Consider the following 25655-nt stretch of genomic DNA (forward strand, 5'->3'; position numbering starts at 1 on the left):
GAACAGTTCCCAGTTTTAGTGGGTCCTGTGGTCCGGGTGTTGGGGAGGGAGTCTAGGTCAGGGTCTGGGGATTCCCTCCAGCTCACGGTCCCCTGTGAAGTACTCACCCTGGAGCTGGTTGTTTCTGTGTGGTGTAGGTTCTCAGTTGTTGTTGCAATCCGAGTTCAGTTGGGGTGGTTGCGGGCTGGGTTGGGCGGCCCCCGCCGGGTCGTTGCGATCGTGATCTGGTGGGTGGTCTGCCGACAGGTTCCTTTGTTGCACTGCTGGTGCCAGGCGGCTTTGGCGGGATGGAGCCTCTCCGCTCCGGTGGAGAGTGAGGGGTGGGGGTGGGATCCTCGTGGAGAATCCCGGCTGGTAGGTTTCTCTGTTGCTGGCGATCTGCTGTTCTGCGAACTGGTACCTGGTATCTGCGAGTGGCCCCCTGTGTCTCTGGGGCTCTGGCAGCCCCCGCCCCGCCGGCTGGCCGGCGGCTTGGCGCTCTGCTGCGCCGCCAGTAAAGGTTGGGGGAGGGGTCTTCGCTCTTCTCTGTTCTGAAATTCTTCTTTTCCTCTCTTTCTTTTTTTGTTATTTCCAACCTCTGGTTTTTCTCTGAGTGTTCGTCTTTTTGTTGTTGTCGGTCTCTTGGGGAGATTAAGCGTTGGAACTAGAACTCTCTTTTTGGTTGGAGAGAGCTGTGGCGTTTCCCTACTGCCCCGTCGCCATCTTGGTCCCCCCTCTGATTTCATATACTTTTAACATTCACATTCTTATGTATTTTTTTCAGTTCTCAGTGGGAAAAGCTACAGAAAGAAGACACTGATCCAGGACAACTAAAAGGTATTAAAGAAAATATCCAACAAGTTACCAAGATGTTTCTTTCATTACAGATGGTGAAGTTAATACTAAAAGTATTAGAAAGTAGGGTTATAAAACAGAATGTACTTTTCATGTTGTAATAAATTTTGATTAATGATTTTCCTTCAGTTGAATACTAGTTTCTCTAAATGTTTTTAAAAAAATTTAAATTTTGGCTTGTATCATGTGACAGTTAAGCAACTTAGGTTTCTTTCATGTTTTTATTAAAGCAGTTATGATGCAATCTTATCTTGATGTATGTTCCAACTTCTCAAATTTTATGGAGTAAAATCCAGTTCTAACTAAACCCTGTTTTGGAATACATGGTCATGTTTCAAGCATTGTGCCTTCTGCTTTCTTTAACAAAACTGTTACTTTGGGTTTATCCTAAGTAGAACTAGTTTTACTCTTAAAAAAATAAAGTCTGGCTGGGTACCAGTGGCTCACGCCTGCTACTCGGGAAGCTGAGATCTGCAGATTGCGGTTCAAAACCAGCCTAGGTAGGAAAGGCTGTGAGACTTTTATCTCCAATAAACCACTCAGGGAAACTGGAAATGGGCTCAAGTGTTAGAGTGCTAGTCTTGAGCTGAAGTGCTGGGGGACAGCGCCCAGGCCCAAAGTTCAAGCCCCATAATGGACCAAAAAAAAGTATTTTCACTATATTTGATTCCAGTGCCCTGCATCGTTTATATATATTTTTCTAATTTGGGGAGGGGAAAGGAAATAACAAAATGCTGAAATAAGGATACAGGTGACCCATTGTAACAATGAAATGTACAAGACACTATGTTGAAAACGAACTTTACAACTTGTTCGGGGGGGAGGTTGGAGAGGTGGGGAGGGAAAGGATGGTAGGGGAAAAACCAAGGAGGAGGTAACAATGCTCCATAAGAAATGTACTCTTGGGGCTGGGAAGGTGGCTCAGTGGTAGAGCACTTGCCTTGCATGCACGAGGCCCTGGGTTCGATTCCTCAGCACCACATAAGAAAAAAGCCGGAAGTGGCACTGTGGCTCAAGTGGTAGAGCACTAGCCTTGAGCTGAAGAACTGAGGGACAGCGCTAAGGCCCAGAGTTCAGGCCCCACGACTGGACCAAAAAAAAAAAAAAAAAAGCAATGTACTCTTTACCTTACTCATGTAACTGTAACCCCTCTGAACAGTATTTTTACAATAAAAAATATATACGGAAAAAAAAAAGTGTGCAGAAATTGCTCTGCACTAGTTCCTAATGGTGTGATCAGTTTCATATGTAAAACTGAAAAGAATATTTAACTAAGTAACTATAGAGGTTTAAAGTCTTTAAAGTACCTAGTATTGTCTGACACATTCTGAATATTCAGAAAATATCAGGTTCCTTAAGAATCATTGCCGCTTGACTATGTTATTTATTCAGCAACTCATTATTTCCTGTATATTTGGTATAAAAAGGGGGCATACTAGATAGTTTGTGAGCAAACAGCATAGCTTAGTAAGAGACAGAACTTTTATGTAACTGTTGGCATTAGTCATAGTATTACGTTAGATTAGTTATAATATGTGAGATTCATGTGAAATACACAGTAGGAATTCATAGTATACTATTTGGGGAAAGTAGAGAGTATTAGGGAATGTTTAACTAAAAGTATAGCCTTGAAGGGAAGAATGGGTAAGGATGTAGAATTCAGAATAGAAGCGCCCAAGCAAAAATAGTAATATGAGCAAAGCATATCATAAATAATAATGCTCAGCACTGCAATTCATTGTCATCGTGGCATTTTTAGTTGAGGAAATTTTTGACTAGAGAATACCACATGGAAATGAAAAGATAAATGAGAAGAGATACTGAAAACTTAATGGTAGGACAAAACAACTTCTTGGAAGGTGAAGATCAGAGTATCACGGTTTGAGTCTAGCCTGGGAAAAAAGTTAGACTGTGTCTCAACAAATAAACTGGTGTGATAGTAGGTATCTGTAATCTCAGCTAAATGGGGAACATGGTAGAAGAATTGTATTCAACTGGCTCCAGGCAAAAACCCCACAAGATCCTATACAGAAAATAAAAGGAAAAAGAACTGAAGATGTGGCTCAAGTGGTAGAGTCCCTGCCTAGCTAGTAAAAGACTCTGAGAATAAATCCTAGTCTTGTGCCTCCCCACAGATATGCCCATTGGTAGCTTGATAAATGTCACCATGAAAGTATTTTTTTATGTGCAGGTCTCTCAGCATATACACATGTGGAACTCCCATACTACTCTAAATTTATTCTTATTGCTGCTTACCTTGCTTCGTACAACCCAGCAAGAACTGACAAGAGGTTCTTCCTTAAGGTAATAGTAAAATATTGCTTTTCATTTTATTTTGGAAGACTCCAGAGTACTCTTGACTTTTTATATCTATAACTATCACACCTGAAGGTTTAATTATTGGAAGATGAAAAAAACATTGTGTCTATTGAACATGTAAAGACTTTTTCTTGTCATTCCTTAAATAATGCAGTGCAAAACTATCTAGCATTTATATTATATTTATTATTTAATCTAGAGATGATTTAAAGTACACAGTAGGTTGTATACAACTAGTTTATCATGTTACGTAAGGGATTTGAATGTCCTTGGGTTTTGTTCTGGGGATAGGGGCTCTTTTATCCTCCATAAATACTGAGGAATGACTGTTTTGAGTTTCTTAATCCTTTCTCCTGACCTGTCTGGTTTCTATTTAAATGTTGCCTTTCCTCCTAAGTAGGCGTTTTGGTGCAAAGCGATTTGCTTCTTTAGGCTTACAGCAGTTTATACTGAATTTTCTTTTTTTCTTTTTTTGGTCACTTGTGGCACTTGAACTCAGGTCTTGATTACCATCTCTCAGCTCTTTTGCTCAAGGCTAGCATTCTCCCACTTTGAACCACAGCTTCACTTCTCATTTTTGAGGGGTTAATTGGAGATGAGACTTTTCTGCCCAGACTGGATTCAAACTGCGATCCTCAGATCTCCACCTCCTAAGTAGCTAGGATTATAGGCATAAGCCTCCAGTGCCTGGCTCACTCCTACCCTCCTTCCTTCCTTCCTTCCTTCCTCTGTCTCACCACTGTTCAGTCTCATAAGAGCAGGGTCCACATATACTCCTTTTACCCTTCCTTATGGAATCCTGATGCCTAAGTACTTTCAGTCAATATTTGTCCTTTAATAAATTAAAAACTCATTCATCTTTGGAAGTTCTGTTTTTGTAGCAATAAATATACATCACTTAATATAATAAATTATTCTAATATAATAAATTATTCTAATAAGAATAACTATTTAAAATCATTTTGTGCAAAAGTAATCTTGTATCCAGGTCAAATCTAAATCAGCCTAAAGATACTGAAGTCTTTAATATAGGGTATTTATATTATAACCTTGTATAAGGTTATGATATACAAGGTTAAATAAATACAAGGTTATAAGTAATTTTGAAAGTCTGGAATATAGAAACTAGTATGTATGACATCTTTTAACAAATTGTCTTTTCTGGTTTTATGTAGTTTTGTATTTTTATAATCTTAATTATTTTTCTTAATTTCAGCATCATGGAAAAATCAAGAAAACCAACTTTCTAAAGAAACATGAAAAGGTATTTATATTATGAATTCTCTTATGGTAGAAACATGAATTTAGGATAGTACAGAAAATGGATATTTGTATAATATAGTTATTCGCATATGAGAACTTATGTTGATATAATACCACTTACTATTACAATAGCATTTTGTTACATGAGTACAATGATTGAGGCGCATTCATATGAGCTGGTAATAGATAAAGCTGAGTTAACATGTAATCTTAGCTATTCACTTGGCTGAGATCTGAGGATCATCATTTGGTTTGAATCCAGTCCGGGTAGGAAAGTATGTGGTACTTATTTATCAAAGCCAGAAGTGGAGCTGGGCCCAAATGGTAGAGTACTATCCTTGAGCAAAATAAGCTCAAGGACAGACAAGTGCCCATTTTTTGAGGTCAAGCTCAGAACTGGCAATCCCCTCTCCTGCCCCCCACAAATAACCTGAATTGATAGTGTTTTTAGTGACTTGGTTGATGAAAAGGAGTACCTGGCTTATTTAATCAAATATAGATGACTTAATATGAAAGTATATTGAATATACTTTTCTCTTTTCCATTTGAAACACCCACAAGAATCACATTGAACAGTTTTTAAAAGGTCTAGGCATGGTGGTACACATCTCTAATCCCACTACACAGGAGGTGCATTTAGTAGGATCACAGTCTCTTGCTAGTGTCAGGAAAAATGCAGGAGTGAGGGTCAAACCCCAATACTGCCGAAAAGAAAAAAAAAAAAGAAGAAGAAAAGCAAAATTAAAAGGAATCTCATAAAGACTAAGCTGCTGGGCACTGATGATTCAACTTGTAATCCTTGCTACTCAAGAGGCTGAGATCTTGAGTCACAGTTCAGAGCCAGTCTAGGTAGAAAAGTCTGCCAGACTTCAACTCCAATTGACCATAAAAAACACCAGTCTAGAGGCCTAACAAGGGTAGATCACCATCCTGTGCGCAAATTAGCCAAGAGAGTTCAAGCCCAGTAATCACACGCATGCACACACAGACACAAAGACTAAGCTAGTGAGACCACCAATATTTGTAATTTGTAATTGCATAATATATAGATATTTAGGTCCCTAAGCAAAGCTGATGAGACCAAAACAGAATACTAAAATCAAGCTGAATGGTCTGAAGAATCTGACAAAGCTCAAGAATGAGTGGCATTTGATGAAAGAAGGTTTAAATTATTGGGATTCCTTTCCATTTGGTACATCAAAACTGCTTCTCTTTGCTGAATATGGCTTACACAATAGATTGTTTATATACTGTTTCCAAAATGACCAAATATGAGTTTCATGCCCTAATGGTAAATTTGAGTGACCTATGGTAGCTAGCCTTTAGAGGGGAAAAAGGAAGGATCTAGTGATTTGAATGGCCAGATTTGGAAATGCTACTCATATTGCAGTGGACAAACTCAATTAAATGACTTCTCACTGGAGGAAAGACTTGAGAAATGAGGTATTCTTATGCACATAAAAAGAACAAACAGTTCTGGAAGCAAGTATTATTGTCTTTGCCTCATTTTCTAGTCTGTCAGTCCTACTTTATACGAATTCTAAGAAGGAATATATAGATTTATTAGCTATAGTTTTACTTTAATAGTGATTATCAATTTTTGTATACTGGAGTTTTGGATCCAGAGCCTTAACATTTGCTAGGCAAGTGTTCTACCACTTGAGCCATGCCTCACTTATGTAATGATTTGGGGGGGTAGATATATGGTGATATAGCATAAAATCAGATACTAGTAGATGAAAAATTGATTCAAGTTACTTGAATCTTCAAGGATTAACCTCAAAAATACAATGTGAAAGAAAAATCAGTGCAGTAAAAAGATGTGTTCATTAGAGTGCACTGGCTCATGCCTGTAATTTCAACTACTCGAGAGTAGTGATTTGAAGGGTCACATTTCAAAGCCAGCCAGGGCAAAAACTTAGGGAGACCCTATCTCAACAAATAATTTGGGATGGCTTTGCATACCTGTCATCTCAACTTCCTGAAAGGCATAATAGATGGAAGGATCCCCTCGAGGCCAGCTCAGGCAAAAAGTATGAGGTCTTGTTGAGAAAGTAACAAAAACAAAATGACAAGCATGAAATCCTGAGTTCAAACTCTAGTACAGCCAGTATATAGGTGTGCATGTCCAAATTGATATAGTTTATAGAGAATTTTAAATCATTCAAACGGTGCTATATCTTGTTTTGTGGACAAAATCACTAACAATATAAAAACTGTTATGAGTGTTTAAAACATCTGTTCTAGATATCAAGTCCTTTTAGGGACTGAAAGGGAAAATGAGGAAAAAATTTAGAGTTCCAACTTAATGTAATGTGATAAAATTTTTCTTTGTATTACATAATATTAGAAAATGATAAAATTCATTGGTGTGTTATTAATCTGTACCTTTCCAAATATTTTAAGCGTTTTAGACAAGCATGCAAAATTTAAGACCTCAAAAATTATTTCTAAACTATCTTTTAGTACAAATGGTGAAACAAATAATGCATTTTGTGGGCTGGGAAGGTGGCTCAGTGGTAGAGCACTTGCCTTGCATGCATGGGGCCCTGGGTTCGATTCCTCAGCACCACATAAGCAAAAAGAAAAAAGCCGGAAGTGGCGGTATGGCTCAAGTGGTAGAGCGCTAGCCTTGAGCTGAAAAGCGAGGGACAGTGCCCAGGCCCAGAGTTCAGGCCCCATGCCCAGACCCCCCCCCAAAAAAAAATAATGCATTTTGTATTTCTGAGCAGTAGTTTTTCTTTACAGTCATTTTTGTAAATATTCTCATGCTTATAAATAGTTTGCCATTTTATTCATCTTTGCTTAGAATGTTCCTAAGTTGTCCAATTTCTACAAGAGTTAACTGTTAATGGAAAGGAATTTACACTGCAATTTTTTAAATGATGTGATTATATCATATGAGTTTCTGTGCAATTATGAACATTTTAAATTAATTTGACATCATTTATAGTCTGACAGATTATTCATACATAAACCTAGCTATGTTTATCATAATTGCTCTTTTTCATTAATGGTGAATAGTTTCCAGGAAGTGATCCTAAGAAGAATGAAAAGGAATTAGTGGATTCTAGTTAAGAAGTTAAGAACTTGGTTTTGGCTGTGCATTATCTTGACGAATCACTTGAAAAAGTCATTTAACATCTAATTTTAATAGCAAAATAGCAATTTTCAAGATTTTACACCATTAAGAAAGATTGTAGATACTAAGAAAATTTTAAGACATAAAAGACATATTATGTAAAGTTTTAGCTGAAGGACTCAATAGGTTAGATTTGTTAGCATTTCTAGGGTGAACATATGCAAACATACTGCTATTGAGATTTTATGGTTATAGAAAGTGAGTGTTTTGGTTAAAGAATAAAACTCCATTTTTTTTTTTTGACAGACAAGCAATCATCTCCTTGGACCAAAGTCGTTTCCATTAGACAGATTATTAGCAATATTATATAGTATTGTGGACAGCAGAGTTGCTCCAACAGCAAATATATTTTCTCAGGTAAGCTTAGAATATTAGATTATTATCTATATTTTTTAAATTGTGATTAAGTAATTATATAATTTCCCAAATTTCGCAGTATTGTGGGATAGTGATGCTCAGTTAAAGTCAGAAACACATTCTAACTTTCCTGGAGCAAATTGTCTATCACGGTCTATAACATTTATGAGTTGCGATACAGTTATTTCTTCCACATTGGGTGGTATGTACACTTCTTTTGTTTTGCATAGCATCAGCTGTTCCCTCTTTCCCATTTGTTCCTCCCTCCCATCGCTGCCATTAAGTTGCTTAGTTCATTTTGGTCAATGTCCTGTGCAGCTAATGGGTCCCACTGTTGTATGTTTTTCCCTGATTCCCTCTAGTTCTGTGTCGTCTTCCTAGTTCCCCTCTGGTGTACACGTATATACCATACATGTTATTATCTATATCTTAAAATTGGTTCTTTTGGTACTAAGTTGATTCAATTCCATGTTCAGTTTTGTGTTCAACCTATCTTACCATCCTAAAGTAATTTGTTTTTGGTTCTCTCTTCAAAAAGAATTTTTAAATTCTCTTGCTGATTAAACAAGTGATTCACTGATTAAATTTATGGACTTTAATATATAAATAAGCTAGTAAAAACAACATTTTAAAAATGCATTTGCAAGCTGTGCTCTGGTGGTTCAGGCTGTAATCGTACCTACTCAGAAAGCCGATATCTGAGGATTGTGGTTTGAAGCTAGTCCAGGCAGAAAATCCATGAGACTCTTAACTCCATTAAACCAGCAAAAAGCTGAGTGGAAGTGTGGCTCAAGTGGTGAGCACTAGCAGAAGGCCCTGAATTGAGGCTCCAGCACTGATACTTTTTCTCATACTCACATATATACACCATTGCTCTATATATTGAATTGAGATTATTGAAGATAATCTTTAATGTGACATTATATACAGGTTGGCTCTTTTAAAAAATTGGTCTATTTTCCAGAATACTTAATTTTTCAGAGTTTCACTAGGTGGCAGTAGAAGCATAATAGAAAATATGTTTTATGTTTTTAAAGAATGTTGAGTCTTAGTTGACGTTTTTTGATTTTTGTTTTTTTTTTTGTTTTTTTCGGGGGTCCGGTTGTGGGGCCTGAACTCTGGGCCTGGGCACTGTCCCTCAGCTCTTCAGCTCAAGGCTAGCGCTCTATCACTTGAGCCACAGCGCTACTTCCAGCTTTTTTCTTTTTGCTTATGAGGTGCTGAGGAATCGAACCCAGGGCCTCATGCATGCAAGGCAAGCACTCTACCACTGAGCCACCTTCTCAACCCCTTAGTTGACGTTTTTAAGAAAAAAAATTATTGAAAGTATAGTTACAGATTTCTTAAATGGTTCAGAAAGATAATGCTTAGTACATGATGTAACTGGAAGTGAGAACACAACTAGCAATTTGTAGTTACTCAAAGTCAATAGAAATTACAATGATTTTGTTTAGTTTTTTTGTTAAGAAATATGTAAGTAAAAGTTACATTTTAGTTAAATTCATTATGAATAAATTTGTTCTCAGACTGGATGTCAGGTTTTATAATCTATTATATTGTGGTGGCTTTTAATTAGTTATTGGGAGGTTTCTGATTTTGAGTTTTTTCTGGCTATTCTGGATTTTGATTATGATGAATGGTGTCACTAGTTTTTATGGTTTTAGCAATGCCAGTAATGTAATTAAGGGGCCCCAAGTACATCTTTATCTGCGAAGAACATAAGTTCTTTCCATAAATTTTTTCCAGTCTTGGCAGTTGAAATTGTTGATACTTTTTTATCTGTTTTTATTTGCATTTAAAAACTAAAATGAGTTGTACATTTAAAACACTGCACTAAATGAATTTCCTTATATTCATTTATTAAGTCATTTAGGAACTTGGTTGTTCCCATTTGGGATACAGAGGGTAGAAAAGTTCACAAGAGTGAATACAACAGTGAATATACCATAGGGGGATGAACATACAAAAGAAAATCACATAGTACATAAAAAATAACAACAAAGAAAAACATCTTATGTCCATATCTTGGGGTTCATATCCCCTGTTGTCACTGTATTTGATTTGGGTACCCTGTGTCTTGGATATACATTTATCTAATTTGGGGATGGGAAGGAGAATAACAAAATGCTGAAACAAGGTCACAGAATAACGCATTGCAATCATGATACTCACAAGACACTATGTTGGAAATGAACTTTACAACTTGGATGGGGAGGAGGGGAAGAGGGAATGGATAGTAGGAAAAAAACAAAAGCGGGGGTAACAATGTTCAACAAGAAATATACTCATGTAACTGTAACCCCTCTGTATAGCATCTTTACAAAAAAAAAAGTGAATACAAGTAGCCCTAAAGAATTGACCTTCATTTTACTTGGTTATAAAATACTGCACACTCACAGCACAGTATGTTGGAAATGAACTTTACAACTTGTATGAAGAGGAATTTGGAGGGGGAAATGGGAGAAAAAGGAGGGAGTGGGTAACAATGTTCAACAAGAAATGTACTCGCTACTTTATATATGTAACTGTAACCCCTTTGTACATCACTTTGACAATAAAATTAAATTAAAACAATACTGGGATCAAATAGATAGATGGCAGGAATTATACCTAAAAGAACATAATTTCTATCACATGCCTTGAATTTGTTTCTATTTTTCCTTTTTATCTTTTTGTTGGATCTATCAAAATATACTCTTTTGCATAGGAATCACAATTTGTATTTATCCTATACATTCTTAATTTTTGATAAATAAGAGTATGATCTTTATGCTGGACTCTGGTTGCTTACTCCTGTAAGCAACACACACATACACACACACACACACACGCACACACACACACACACAGTATTGGAAGTGCTTGTTTGATTTGAACACTAGATGGCAGTATAGTTTCATTCTAGCTTTAAATTAAGTCAAAGGGGAAAAGGCTTTAACGTGTTAACTTTATCTTTGATAAAGAGTTTTTAGGTCGACAAGTTGGTTTTTGAATGAAAGTAAAAATTATCTGAAGATATTTAATAATATAGTGTGTATACACTTTCATGACAATGTGAATAAAACTGTAAAGGAATTATATTACATAAATACTTTCCCAGGAAGTAAATTACATCTGAATGAACTGATGATATATTTTTCTGTTCATCTAATCTATGTGCAATTATTTAAGGGTTTATTTTATAGTAATATGTCGTTTTTGTAGCTTGATTTGCCACTTATGATTATTACATATAATGTAATAAATTAACCAGGTGATAAACACATTCAGGATGACTTGAAGCAAAACCCTATTTTTATTGCATTTGATTTAAATTATTCTTATAATGAAGGTGTAAATTAATAACTTACAGCTTTAAAGCATATTAACATTCTACTTGTGAACAATAATCAAATTTGTGATATATCACATTGTATTTGGTATTCCAAGTTATTGAATTGTTGGAACACTTTTTTATTAAGAATTTTGTCAGCCGGGCGCTGGTGGCTCACGCCTGTAATCCTAGCTACTCAGGAGGCTGAGATCTGAGGATCGCGGTTCAAAGCCAGCCCGGGCAGGAGAGACCGTGAGACTCCTATCTCCAATAAACCACCAGAAAACCGGAAGTGGCGCTGTAGCTCAAGTGGTAGAGCACTCGCCTTGAGCTGAAGAGCTGAGGGACAGCGCCCAGGCCCGGAGTTCAAGCCCCACGACCGACAAAAAAAAAAAAAAAAAGAATTTTGTCTCAAATAATTGAACAGTAGTAGTACATTTGATATTAAATCTCATTAGTGCTCAGATTTATTGAACTTATGGAAAATATAGTTAAATATTTTTACTTTTGAAATCATTTCCATTGCAATTTTTACCTTTGAAACATTTTTACAGTCATTGTCATAGGTCATTTAAATTTTTTTCACTCAAATACTAAGTTACATTCCTAAATATCAGAGGTGACAAAACATTGTTTCTGATGTTTTATAATTTTCTCTTTTCCTTCTTCATATGTGGATAGAATGAGTAAATCATTCCACTCACATAAAGTATATATGTACAGTTTTTAGGTGTTACCTGTACTGTTACTATTAACACTTTGAAAAAAATTTTAAGCTAATTTACCATAATTTTGCTTTTAATAGCTTAAAATAAGTTACTTTAGCTGTTATAAAATTATTGTGAATTAATATCAAGAAAGAGAAGTAAGGAAAGGATTACTTAAGAGATTTATATACCATATTGATAATTGAAATATTTTAGTAATCTGTAATGTCTGAATAACTTCATATTATAGTTGTAGAGAATTTAACAAGAAATTACAATTGAAATGTCCTTATAAATTTGTTTATTTATATGCTCATGAATAAATAGTACTTTGAGATATATACTAGAATATATTTGCATATATTTGTTTAATTGGTTAGCTTTTCTTTTTGGTCAGGAATCAAGTGAATCTTTGATCAGAGAGGTTGCAGTTGTTTTGTATACCTGAGTAGAAAGTTTAACAACATAGTCAAGTATGTTATTGGTTTAGGAGCTAAATAGTATCTATTTGAATTACTTTTTCTACATGAATTATTACTAATCAAATAGCAGAATGATAATTTAATTATCAGTTTTTAAAAATAAATAATGTACATCTAATTTGCCATAGCTATAGAAAGGTGGTTTTGCTATACTTATTAGAGTTAAGAGTACCACTGCCAATGTGCTCAACCTACATTGGAGCAGTAAATGGAATTCTCAAATCTCCCTCTATACCTGGTTTGGATGTATTACCCTTCTTCCTTCACACTACCCTGCGGTAGGTGCCTATTCAGATTTTAAAAAACAATTTTGGGATGCTTTATAATTGAAAAGAGTAAATTTGATCTATGATTTTCACAAGCTGTGCAGTTGTTACAAGAAATACTAATAGTACTTATTAACAAGGGTAGTAAAAAAGAAAAGACTGTTACTCAACTGTCCAAGGCAAAATGTTATTTTTATTCTCATTTGTAAAAGAACAATGTTTTCTTCTGTTCTTTTCTTTTATTCCCCAAATCTGGTGCTAAATTTCCTCAGTGTAACTACTTTGCCTTTGTGAATGTATCAATCCAGCAGTAGGCATTTTTACTGAACTCTAGAAAAATGGACCATTGCTTAAGGGGGACATGTAAAATACTGCCTAAGGGATAAAGGAATTGCATAAAATATTTGCTCTCTATTTTTGTATAAAATAATACACTGGTGCTTTATTTTTGTAGGTAGTATTTTACAGCCACCCTTCTCAAAGCCTAGTATTGCTTCCAATAAATATGTCAAATGTATCTCTGTTATTTACCTTTTTTGGGGAAAATGTATCCAACATCAGTAAATCTTATTTGACTTACTCTAGATTTGCCTGAAAACACAAAATTTGTATGAATATATCCTTGCAAATGCATATGTAAGGGACAGCGGTATTACTATAGTGACTACAGGCAACTCCATTTAGTAGTTAGAGCTTTATGACTAGATTGTTTTAATAAGAAAATAAATTTTAATAAGAACAAGTTAAAAGATAAGTGACTTAGAAAAGTCTCCATTATAAAAATATGTGCTACATTTTAAAAAGATGATAAAAGAAATGGTGATTGCTTCAGGCATTTTCCCATGACAGCTTGCCATCGTTAATTGGAGTTCTTTAGAGGAGACAGGCTCCACCTGCTCATTTGTAGGAATATTGCACCTACCATTTATGACATACTGCTGCTGGAAAATCCTTGTCCTTTCTCCTAAATGAGAAATTAGTGTTCTTGATACTGAGCTACCTTTAGAACCTTATTGTTCATTTACCATCAAGCATTCAGAATTTTAGTGTAGAAGGTAATTATGGCCCTAGAGTTCAGAACTCAGTGTATCTATAAGTATTTTCTCTGTTGCCTGGGTATCAAATTCTGCATATGTTGTTGTTGGTCTTTGAAGTCTATATTTCTGTTTTGATTTTTCCATTCAGATTGCCCCAGACTGAGTTTTACCTCAGTGTCCCATCGGTATCATGCTCCATATGATAAACCAAATAATTCCCTAAAATTTTCCATTGGTTTTAGTCTTAGATTTTAAAAGTAATCATTTGTTTATTGGTCCTTTACTAATTGTCATATACAGGTTCTAGAAAAAAGAAGACAGATAATCAGTTTTTAGCTTTTAGTGTAGAAATATCTCTGAATTCTCTTTTTCTGTTTATTAGGCTAACAAATCCAGGCTGCTTTTCCTCCTTACTGTTGAATGTATTTCTTTCTTTCTACCATTACTGCAGCTGCCTCAAATTTATAACTTCTTGTTTTTTAGAGTATCACACTAGCTTCTTTTCTGCGAATCTTTCACCACTTTCTATACAGACCTCAGCATAAACCTTAAAAAATAAATTTGTCCTTTTGAAATATATTTTTAATGTTACTTTTTTACAGAACCAAGTCTACATTCCATATCCTTCTCATTCTGGTCCAATTCTTCCATTGCCTTCATTTAGCCTACACACTTTTTATAATGAGCCTGTTTTTTTCTTATAGAGCATACTAATTGTTAATTGGTTTGGTATATATACTCTCTTCCTAAACTCTTTTATACATCAAGATCCCCCCCAATACTATTTCATAATGAATAACATGAATGCTTTCCCTCCACTTCTGTTAGTTCCTTTCTTTATAGTCAGATAATTATGTTTACTCCTATCAGTACTATATCACTTATACTGTATCAATATTATGCCATCGTATATGTGTCTCCTGTTATCTTGAATTCTCTGAAGATGTAAACTTTTTCATTTTTTTATTGTGAAAATACCGTGCAGAGGGGTTGCAATTACATATGCAAGTTAATGAGTACATTTCTTATCAAGCATTGTTGCCTCCTCCTTTGTTTGCCCTTAACCATCCCTTCCCATCTCACCAACACCCTCCCCCTCATGCCAAAGTTAGAAAGTTCATTTTCTACATAACATCTTGTACATCTCATTGGTGCAATGGGTCCACTTGTATCCCTATTTAAACAATTTGTTTTTTCCCTTCCCCTCCACAAATTATACCAACATCAAATACAGTGAAAACGGGTTGTACCGTGGGGGAGGGACATACAAAGCAACAAAGAAATATCTTATAAATATGTTAGACACAATAGCAAGAAAGAAAAAACATTTGAGTCCTTAACTTGGGGTTCATTTCGCTTAACATTCTGTATTCTCATGCACAATTACCCGTTGAATTAATGACTCTCTGTTCTTCTTATATTCACTTAGGGTCTTCCTGGCTTTGGTAGCCAGGAAAACCAGAGTTAAAGGCACTGTCTTTAGTTCCCCTATGTATAAAAATGCATGCCAATTTTTATTGAACTGAGAGTATCAGACATTATGCCCTTATTTTTTTGAGGGGGATAATAATAAAAATATATTTGCCTATCTCTTCTATGTGCAATATTAACTTCTTGTTCTCATTATATGTAAAACAACACTAAACAGTTGATACATGTCATAAACCATCACGTCTTTCATCAGTTTGAATATATTATTTGTTGGATTGTGTGAAGCTCAGACACTGACATTTCATTTATTAAGATTGTTTATCTAAATATTGCTTTAGTTAAAAGCTTCTCCAAGGGTAATCAGGATAGGATATTTAATAAATCAGTTGATATACGTACCAACCTTTGAAAGTATAAAAATAATAAGCATGTTAAAAATTAATTACAGTTGTAAATTGATTTCCTTCTTTTTGGCAGAAAGAACAATTTATTAACCCAGGAACAAGTTCACACTGTTTTTACATCAAGCATTCCAGCTGAAGCTTGTTAGTGACTGCCTCTCAGATTAAATAGAAAAAAAAAAATCTCACTATGGTACATGAACTCCTATTGTTAAGACATAAATAATCAGCTCATCCCCTACATGGATGAGAACAAAGAACATAATAATAGAGCAAAGATTAAGCAAATACTGCATATCCCTATTTGAGATGTAAATCTAAACATTATGTATAAATAGATTATCTTTTTTTTTTCCTTGTGAATGTCTCTGTTGTAATGTAGGAGCTGAAGAGAAAAAGTATATATTTTGGTTTTGAGTCAGATTATTTTAAGCTAAGTTAAATCAAAACGCTGCTTATGTATGAAAGTTAGAGAAGTACTATTGTTCTCTGCTAGCAAAATGTATCCAGTTTGCTTATTCTTAAACTGAGGACAGAAATAAACAATTTTAATTTTGAAGAACATCACCAGTGGAAGTATATGAGAAAAACTTACAGGTAAAAGAATTGAATTTTAAGTCTTTAAGAAAAAGACATGAAGCAAAGAATTTGTTATGAATTTTCTGGTATGTAATACAAATCCTGACTTTGAAAAGGAAAACCGGGGCTGGGAGGGTGGCTCAATGGTAGAGTGCTTGCCTTCCATGCATGAGGTCCTGGGTTTGGTTCCTTAGTATCACATGAGCAGAAAAAGTCACAAGTGGTGCTGTGGCTCAAGTGGTAGAGCTCTAGCCTTGAGCTAAAGGGTTGAGGGACAGTGCCCAGGCCCAGAATTCAGGCCCCACAACTGACAAGAAAAAAAGAAAAAACCCACTGCCTAGGATACTTTTCAGTTCATTAAATATCATTTATTTGACTTTGAGCTTAACAAAGTAGACAAGAAAAGCAGCTGTAGAAAGAAGTGTATATTCTGCTAAAACCTTAACATTATTTGCAAAAGAATATGTCTATGTCTTATAGGTTACAGAAACCCAGAAAGGAAATAATTACATCTCCACACATTCTTGACTTTCTCTGATAAATTGACTTTTCCTGCAGTGATTCCATTCTGCTGTTTCGGAAAACACTTTTTCATTGCTTTTGTTTTCTAAAGATTTTGATGTTTAACCCAATTTTTAGTATATTCATAAAGTTTTATGATTGGTAGCTTTGATTTTTTCTTTTGTAAATGGTCTTTATTCCACAAATATGGTAGAAACTGCTTTGGAATATCATTTTCAATATTGTCTAATAGTTTCAGATATTTTTTCAAAAAGCAATCTTCCCCATCTTAAATCATCTTTTAAATTACAAATTTTAAAAACAGTAACTGTTATATAAGATACAGTCTGAATATTTCAAATATATGAGTATTTCAACCATGTCTGATAATTTTACTCACAGAGTTGTTGCTTATTGCTTCTCTGGGTGATTCTGTGTTCTTGGGATAGGACATGGGCTCTGTTGAAATGCTGGTGTTTTGTTTTTTTTTTTTTAAATTGTTCCAGTTTTACTTAAGACTTTTGTTACCTCTGCAATGGCTGCTCCTAGATTTCTGTCCTCCAACATATCCAAGTACTCTTCCAGTGTGGAACACTGTCAGAGTTGTCATTTTCACATCTTTCTCTGTGAAGCGTTTCTTAATCTACCCAGCAAAATTCCTTGCATCCTGCAGCTTTCTTTTTGATCAGTTTAAGGATTCAGATAGTATTTCAATCCAGTGCTCTTGCCCTAACAGCTCAGTGACTGTCATTATTTACTGACCTCACCAAGGTTTCTTCATCTGGAAAATAATGTTTATTTTTAGTACCTGATTTGGAGGGGATTGTTGTGAGGATTGAAGAAATTAAAATCCCTAGCACAATGTTTGTCATAAAGTCTAGAATAATAAAATGTTATTCCTACACCACTAACTGCCCATGATTGCTAATATTAATTCTCTTTTTTCCCCTCCTTTTTCTATAGAGTATGTCTTCTAGATTGAATCTAGGAATGAGTGAATACCGTTTACATTATTGTAATGTTAAATTATTCTAAGTATTTTGAAAGATAAGAGAAAAGATACATGCACACAGACTAATGAGGCTTTTTTTTCACAATACTAATAGTCTCAGAAAACTGCTTTCTAATATTTATCAACATCCAAAGTAAGGTATTGGTTAGCTAGACATTTTTAGTGTGTTAAATATTCTTAACATCCAAGTGCTTAATTTAAACTTTGTTATGACAACTTTAAAATGTTTTCAAATAAACTTGTAGCCTGGCATGAGTTTTTTGATTTCTGTTTTTTGTTTTGTTTTGTTTTGCTTTGTTTTCTGGAGCTGTCAACACTAAAAAATTGTAAAACATATTAGTTTGTTTCATATGACTAACTGGGTACTGGTAATGCCAGTCATCCTTTTATGACATGTTTTCTCATCTGTTAAATTATAAAAGTTTCCAGTCCCCAAGTGGTAGCATAGAATTTTATTTTATTTAGTTTTTTTTTTCTTGTCTTTGTTGGTGATGGGGCTTGAACTCTGGGCTTGGACACTGTCCCTGCGCTCTTCAGCTCAAGGCAAGTGCCACAGTGCCACTTCCAGTTTTCTAGTGGTTTACTGGAGATAAGAGTCTCACAGACTTTCCTTCCCGGGCTGGCTTTGAACTGTGATCCTCAGATCTCAGCCTCCTGAGTAACTAGGATTATAAGCATGAGCAACCAGCTTATTAATAAATTTTAAATGTGGATGGTTTTTATAGCCCCTAAACAAAAATAGAACTTTTATCTTCTTAAAGAACAGAAATAAAAAGTAAGAATTAGTGAAAATAAAACACTCAGGTTGGTATTTTTATTATTTGCTATAATTCTCCTATATTACAGAAGACACGCTGCAGTTTTGTGACAACTTTGTGATATTGTTTATGGCTCAACAACCTGAAACCAGTGGTACACATGTTCTGCCTTTAAGCGGGGGCAGAAAAAAAAAATTGAGATCTGTAAGTGCTTAAGAATGTATCCAGATGGCAAATCAATACTGAAATAATTAACATTCTCTTATTTTTCCATTTTTGGCCAGGCAGATTAAAAAATTCTTGTTAAGTTTGGGTCTGAAGTATTTTATTCTCACAAGTAGATTTTTTTTTATAGCTGCATGGATACTTAAATATTCTTAAAGGTGATCGTTTAAGGTTTTTCTCCAAGACCGCTGTATTTTGAGAACTTTACAAGTGTTTTAATTTTTTCATTAACTTTTTTTTGAGAAAATTATAGATGCATCTGCAGTTATAAAATAAAACAGGCTCTTCCTGTATGTTCTTTATTAGTTTTCCCAGTGCTACTTCACTAATAATCTTTTGTAAATCTACAATAAAAGGGCACAACCAAGAAAACTGAAGTTAATGCTATCTATTGATATTATTCAAATTTCCCCACTTATATATGCATTCATTTTTGTTACTTTGGGGTTTGATTTTGTTTGGATTTAAAATATTTATTTTTTGCTCTGGGTCTTGCACATGCTGAGTATGCTTACTAACAGCTCTGCAAGGACCCCAAGTCCCTGCAAGTTTTTATTTTTGTATGTCTATATCTTTGGTAGATGAAATTTTATCACATGTTGAGGTTTGTGTATCACCATCACAGTCAAATATACAGACTAATCAAATCATCATGAGAATTTCTTTGTTTTCATACTCATTTATAACCATACCACTTTTTTCTTTTTCCCCTACCCCAATCTCTGAAAACAACTCATCTTTACCGCTATAATTTTATCATTTCAAAAATTTGTATAAACAGGATCTTATCATATGTAACATATAGGAATAGGCTTTCCTGCTTGCCTGCCTGTCTCCCTTTCCTCCCTCCCTCCTTCCCTTCCTCCTTACTCTTCTCCCTCCCTCCCTTCCTCCCTTCCTCCCTCTCTATTTCCCTCCATCCCTCCTTTCTTCCTGAACCTCCCTTCCTCTCTCTCTCCTTGCTTTATAGAGATTGAACTAAGAACTAAGAGATTGAACTAAGTGCTTTGACTTGAGCCATCCATTAACCCTTTTGTTGGTATTTTGTTTTACGCTAAGAGTCTTGCTAATTTTGCCCGAGTTGCTCTAGAATGCCAAATCTTTATGTCTGTTTTTGGTATTGTTTGGATTATAGGCATACACTCTTGGCCTTTGTGATTTAACATAGTTCCCTCTGAGATTCATCCAAATTTTGCATGAGGATATCTGACTTCTTTCTAGTTTTTAGCTGTTTTTTTTTGTTATTTGTTTTTAGCTGTTATGAAAAAGGTTACTTTGAGCATTGATATACATGTTTTTGTATTAATGTCCAGTTCTCTGTGATAAATATCTGAGTGAAATTTATGGGTACTGAAACCTTACTTATATTCAAGCCCTTTTGCTTTTCTACCTTTCAAATATTGCATAGAGTAGTAGCTGTTGTTACAATTTTTAATCAAATATAATTTGATTAAATACTTAGGATACTTAGAATACTTAGGAGGAGATACTCTACCTTTTCATTATTTTTTTTAATATTTGAGTTTTCTCCTTTATCATTTTCTTTGAAAAACTTCCCTTAGCCATTTTTTAAAGGTATGGCTACCAATGACAGATTCTTTAGTTTTCTCTTGTTTAATGCTGAGATGCCACCTCACCCCAGCTAGAATGGCTATAATCAAAGAAAACTAATAACAACAGATGCTGGAGGGGATGTGCCCAAAAGGGAACCCAACTGCATTGTTGATGGGAGTGTAAATTTGTTCTACTACTCTGGAAAGCAGATTGGGGGTTCCTCAAAAGACTCCACTGATCCATTGTGATGACGAGATGTACAGGACCCAGCAATCCCACTTTTGGGCATTTACCCAAAGGATCACAAAGAAGGTCATACCAAAGCTACCAGCACAACCATGTTTATCACACTATTATTTACCGAAGCTAAGATATGGAACCAACCCAGATGCCCCTCAGTAGATGAATGGATCAAGAAAATGTTGTGCGTGTGTGTGTGATACACAATGGAATTCTATGCCTCCATCAGAAAAAATGACATTGCCTCTTTTGTTAGGAAATGGAGAGACTTGGGGGGAAAAATCATATTAAGTGAAGTAAGCCAGGCCCAAAGAAACATAGGTCCCATGGTTTCCCTTGTTTACATTGACTAGTACATGTCTAGGACAAGCAGAGTAGGTCAAAGGCTATGTACATACAACCATATGAGATAATGTTAAGCAAAATGTACCCCAAGACAGGGACACAAGAGGTTTATTATTTTTTTCTTGCTTGCTTGCTAGTGCTTTTAATGTACTTACAATAAACTATGTGATTCTTTTGTTTCTATTGTATGTTCTTCCCCCATGGTATAACCCTGTTTTCACTGGATTTGATGCTGGTGCTCTGCACCTTGTATATATATTTTCGTAATTTGGGGAGGGGAAGGGATATTGCAGAACTCTTAAATGAGGATGCAGGCTGATCCATTGTGATGACGAGATATACAGGACACTATATTGAAAAAGAACTTTACAATGTCGGGGTGGGGGTGGGGGAGTGGGAGGAGTTGGGGAGGTAGGGAGGGAAGTGATGATAGGGGGAGAATAAGGGAGATGGTAACAATGCTCACTATGACATGTATGCATTACCCTACTCATGTAACTGTAACCTCTCTGTACAATAAAAAAGAATGCTTTTATTTTCAATTCATCTATGAATGACAATTTTGATTTAGAATTGTCTGTCATTTTTTGTTTTGACAGTTTTCTCTTTAGTTCAGGAGGAAAAAGCTTGCCTGGAAACCTTAAGTTGCTAAGTTGTATATTGGAGGTGTAGGGCCTGGTTTACACACACCCAATATTCTTCTTACAGGCCTGGGGATTATAAATTGATGTGGTATTCTTCCCACCTTTCCTAGTTCTCCTTTCCTAGTTACCTCTTACGTTATTTCCAGGGTTATAGTTGAACTTAGCAAGGGAGAGTCACAAATATGAATCTGTGCCATCCTGTATGGAGTAGAACTTTTTATTTATCGTTTTTTTCTAAAGACCCTTTGTTACAGTTAGTATTTTGTTCATGAAATATGTTCCAGGGTAGTTCAAAGTTCAATTGAATGAGAAGCCTTCTGTAGATTAGAGAGTGCTAAAATTCATTAAATAATATTCAAGTGCAGTATATTTTGCTACTATTATTGAGAGAACCTTTCTCTAAGAAAGACTAAGTCTAAGATGTTAACTCATTGGCTGCAAAAGATTCTAATTATTCTTGCTGAAACTAGAGAATGTAGGTATAAGCCACTTTCTGCTTTTGGGAAACTAACAGAAATGTTTCTTGTGTATCTCTTTTCTCTGAGTGACCCATTTGTCACTGAGTCCTTAACAGCCAGGTGGAAAAGACAAGTCTGTCCTCTGTCTTATGTGTGCCAATGCATTCTTACTGATACGGAGTCTGAGTATCTTCACAGTCTAGAGACTCCTGTCATGTCTACACTGACCATATTGGTCTACTTGGATGGAGACCTGGGCTCATTGTGTATCAGGAGCATAAAGTTGAACAAGGAAGTGTGTATTTTCTGTATTTTTGAATGCATAGTACCTAGAGTGAGTTCTAAAGACATTTGTGGACATAAAATTCTAAATGTAAATTTGATAATTTAGGGTTTGGGTAATGGATGGATATTCTTACATTTGTCACATATCAGTAGTTTTTCAAAGGTTTTATATATTTTTCAAAGGGTTTTACTTAGTACATTTATGAATTTGTGTAGGTGAGATTCAAGATTTTACCCCCCATAACTTTTGATTTATTCTAATTTCACTCTAGCAGCATTTTGTTAAACTGGAAAAGTACTTTTAAAGTATTTAAAACTTTGCACTGCTTTATATAATACATATTTTCCTGAATTAAGTATTTATATGTTGTGTTTTTTTGAGTAATTCTCATATGATAAGGCCATATAATAAAGAGCCCTGAAATGATTTTTTTTTAATGTGAAAGTCAAGCCTCAATTTTTTTTTTTTAGATTTTATTTTTGTGCTGTAGCTTTTCTATTTTATCTCCCTGCTCCCTCAAAAGAATGAACAACCTTTTGGCTGCTATATCTTGATATGGTATTGTGTCCTTCACACAATTTACAAGATCCATGGAATCCTGCTAGAACTCAAAGTTACCTCAAGAAGCTATTCCAACATTTGCCTTTGGACATTTGTTGTGACTAATAAACTAATAAAACTTCTTAATGTGTATGAAGCATTTTAAAATTCTCACTTGGATTAGAATTTGTGGCTTAGTATGAAAACTGTAGATAAATACTTCAGTATATAATATAAAGGGTCTTTTTAGCATGTGATAATATTTGAACCAGAGAATTAGAAGATATAAGTAATGAAAAGAAAATATACTAAGGATGCTTGCCTCTAATTAGAGTTTAACGTGTGAAATTAAAAAAACTATTACTAACCTATTTTACAAATTAATCTCTTATGGAAGAATAGAATGGGTAAGAGTTAATATAGTTTTCCATACAAGACTATGTTAACTCTTTTTCATACAGAAATATTAAAAAATGTTATTTAAATGAGAACATGCTATGAACAGTTTGAATCAGCTGTAAACTACCCCTAGCTGTTAAACAGGGATTTAAAACATATGCACAGATCTGTATATGTAAACTTCAGAGTAATAATATATTTGCATATATTTTTGTGGATTTATTTAGATTCTTTGTAGATATTTTGTGGATTTATTTAGATATCATTAGAGAGAAGGTATCATGTAATCTCATTAATATGGTTCCTCATAAAAATATTCTCTTTGTTTTTAGATTACCTCTCTAGTGACCCTTCAGTTGTTAAGTCTGGTTGGCCATGATGATCAGCTTGATGGACCAAAATACAAATGCACAGTTTCACTAGATTTCATCAGAGCTATTGCAAGGTAAGAGAATAATTGTTAATGAAAACTGTCTTAAATAATGTAAATGATGTACTAAATACCAAAATTAACATTCTTTCTAATATAACATCATTAGTCACTGAAACAAAAACCATTTAAGTGCCAAGAATGAATGAACTTTCCTGTAGAATGAATCCTTTCATAAACTTACCAGTGATTAAAATTAGGATCAGGAACTAATTCTTTAGATGACAAAAACTAAGGTCTGACATTTCTTAACAGACTAGAGTAATAGTTTGATCGTATCAAGGTAGGATTTAATAAGATCATTGGCTAGGAAATAAAGTTCATGGTTTTTCAAACAAGAGACATGGCATATGTAGCTTAAGTCCTGATGTTTTAGCTGACTGTAGGGCTTAAAAAAATCCTGACATAGGGACTAGGAAGGTGGCTCAGTGGTAGAGTGCTTGCCTTGCATGCATGAGGCTCTGGGTTCCATTCCTCAGTACCACATAAGCAGAAAAAGCCAGAAGTAGCGCTGTGGCTCAAGTGGTAGAGTGCTAACCTTGACCTGAAGAGCTGAGGGACAGCTCCCAGGCTGAGATCAGGCCCATGACCGACCCCCCCCCAAAAAAAAAAATCCTGACATAGGTGACTCTGATAGAAATACAGTGTCTTGTTCAGGTGATGTAATAGTTCTATGTTGCCATAGGAACATCAAATCTGGTGTGCTGTGCTATGCTTAGAGTTTTAAGAGAATTGACAAGTGGGTACCTGAAGAAGGGATAGGAGAAAGAGGACATGTTAACTGTATGAAGTATATCCCGTGATGATATGTGCAAAATGGATAATTGGAGCAATTTTAGAGCATTAGAAGTTTACAGGAGAGAGTATGTTTGTCCAAATGAGAGCTGTTTCAGCCCTTGGACAAGATACTATATTTCTACCAGTGCTATTGAAAGCTTTACAGTCAGTTTTCAGAGGACATTGAAATCATCAATCCTTCAACTGCCAGCCTTGGAACCCATATTGCATATTCTCGTGTGTGTGTGTGTGTGTGTGTTCCTCTTCTGACCTAAGATAAATTCTTTGTCCTGTGCTCAGAGCATCTGTTGATCTAAGGCTATTTGTCCTTTCAGTAGCACCTAACACTTAACTACTCTCTGAGAGGTCTTTCCTTTTAGAGCCCCTGGTGCCATGATTCTGATTTCTTCTTTATTCTTTGGTTATTTTTGCTAAGGTTTATTTTCCAGCTTATCCTTTCTACATGACCTTTAAATAGAGCTGTTCCTTGAGGCTTGATCCTGGGGTTCTTTTTTCTTAGCTACATATACGACTTCAACCATGTGTTTATTAATAACTGCCCTATTATCAAAGGCCAGACCTTGTAAATAATATTTTTACCTATATTGATTGTATCCCAGCTACAACCATATATTTCCAAAACCAAACTCACCTCTGTTTTTATCCACCAACACAAAGGGAAAGATCCAGCTTTCCTCCAATATTCATGTTTGCATCTGATCATTTCTGCACTCTACTATGTTGCACAGATCTGATGCTTGGGAGTCATCTTGTTATTTCCCACATGCAGATAGGTCATTTGTCCTCCGGTATATTGTAGATTCATTCACCTGCTGTCATTTGTACTTTTGCCACTTTAGTAGCCTCTACTAAACTAGAATGATCTTTTTTAAAAAAAATGTCAAGCTCTTATTTAAGTGTGTTTTATATTTCTGATAACTCTTTGGCCTATAAATAATGTGCCTCTTGCTCCTGTCCCCAACACAACTAGCACACACCATTTCTTCCCCATGTATACACTTCTCCATTCTGCCTAGTTCAGTTTTTCATGTTAACCATCTAGCTTTCCATCTTTGCACTTTCAGCATTGTCCCACTTCTCTCCATCATCTTGTCAACTGCTATGCAGCCTTCAGATTTCAGTTTAAATGTTTCTTACACGATCCTTCTCAAATGCCATGGGCAGGGTAGGCCTGCTTTCTGACACTTATGGCAGAGGGTAAGTGAGAAGACACAGTGCTGCCTGTAATCCTAGCCACTCAGGAGGCTGAGATCTAAGGATCACAGTTCAAAGCCAGCCCAGGCAGGAAAGTCCATGAGACTCTTACCTCCAGTTAACCACCAGAAAACTGGAAG

The 25655-nt window shown here is 35.3% G+C and overlaps 1 protein-coding gene across 1 annotated transcript in view; it reads left to right on the forward strand.

Moving 5' to 3' along the window:
- Orc5 (origin recognition complex, subunit 5) overlaps positions 1–25655 on the forward strand; it is a 57514-nt gene that overhangs the window by 26660 nt on the left and 5199 nt on the right. Inside the window, exons 9-13 of the mRNA XM_013034757.1 lie at positions 764–816; positions 3026–3138; positions 4370–4417; positions 7805–7915; positions 23426–23538. Coding sequence (XP_012890211.1) covers positions 764–816; positions 3026–3138; positions 4370–4417; positions 7805–7915; positions 23426–23538 — 438 coding nt within the window. The remainder of the gene's footprint in view (positions 1–763; positions 817–3025; positions 3139–4369; positions 4418–7804; positions 7916–23425; positions 23539–25655) is intronic.

Source organism: Dipodomys ordii, unplaced genomic scaffold (genome assembly GCF_000151885.1).
Source record: "Dipodomys ordii isolate 6190 unplaced genomic scaffold, Dord_2.0 Scaffold195, whole genome shotgun sequence".
Classification (NCBI taxonomy): Eukaryota; Metazoa; Chordata; class Mammalia; order Rodentia; family Heteromyidae; genus Dipodomys; species Dipodomys ordii.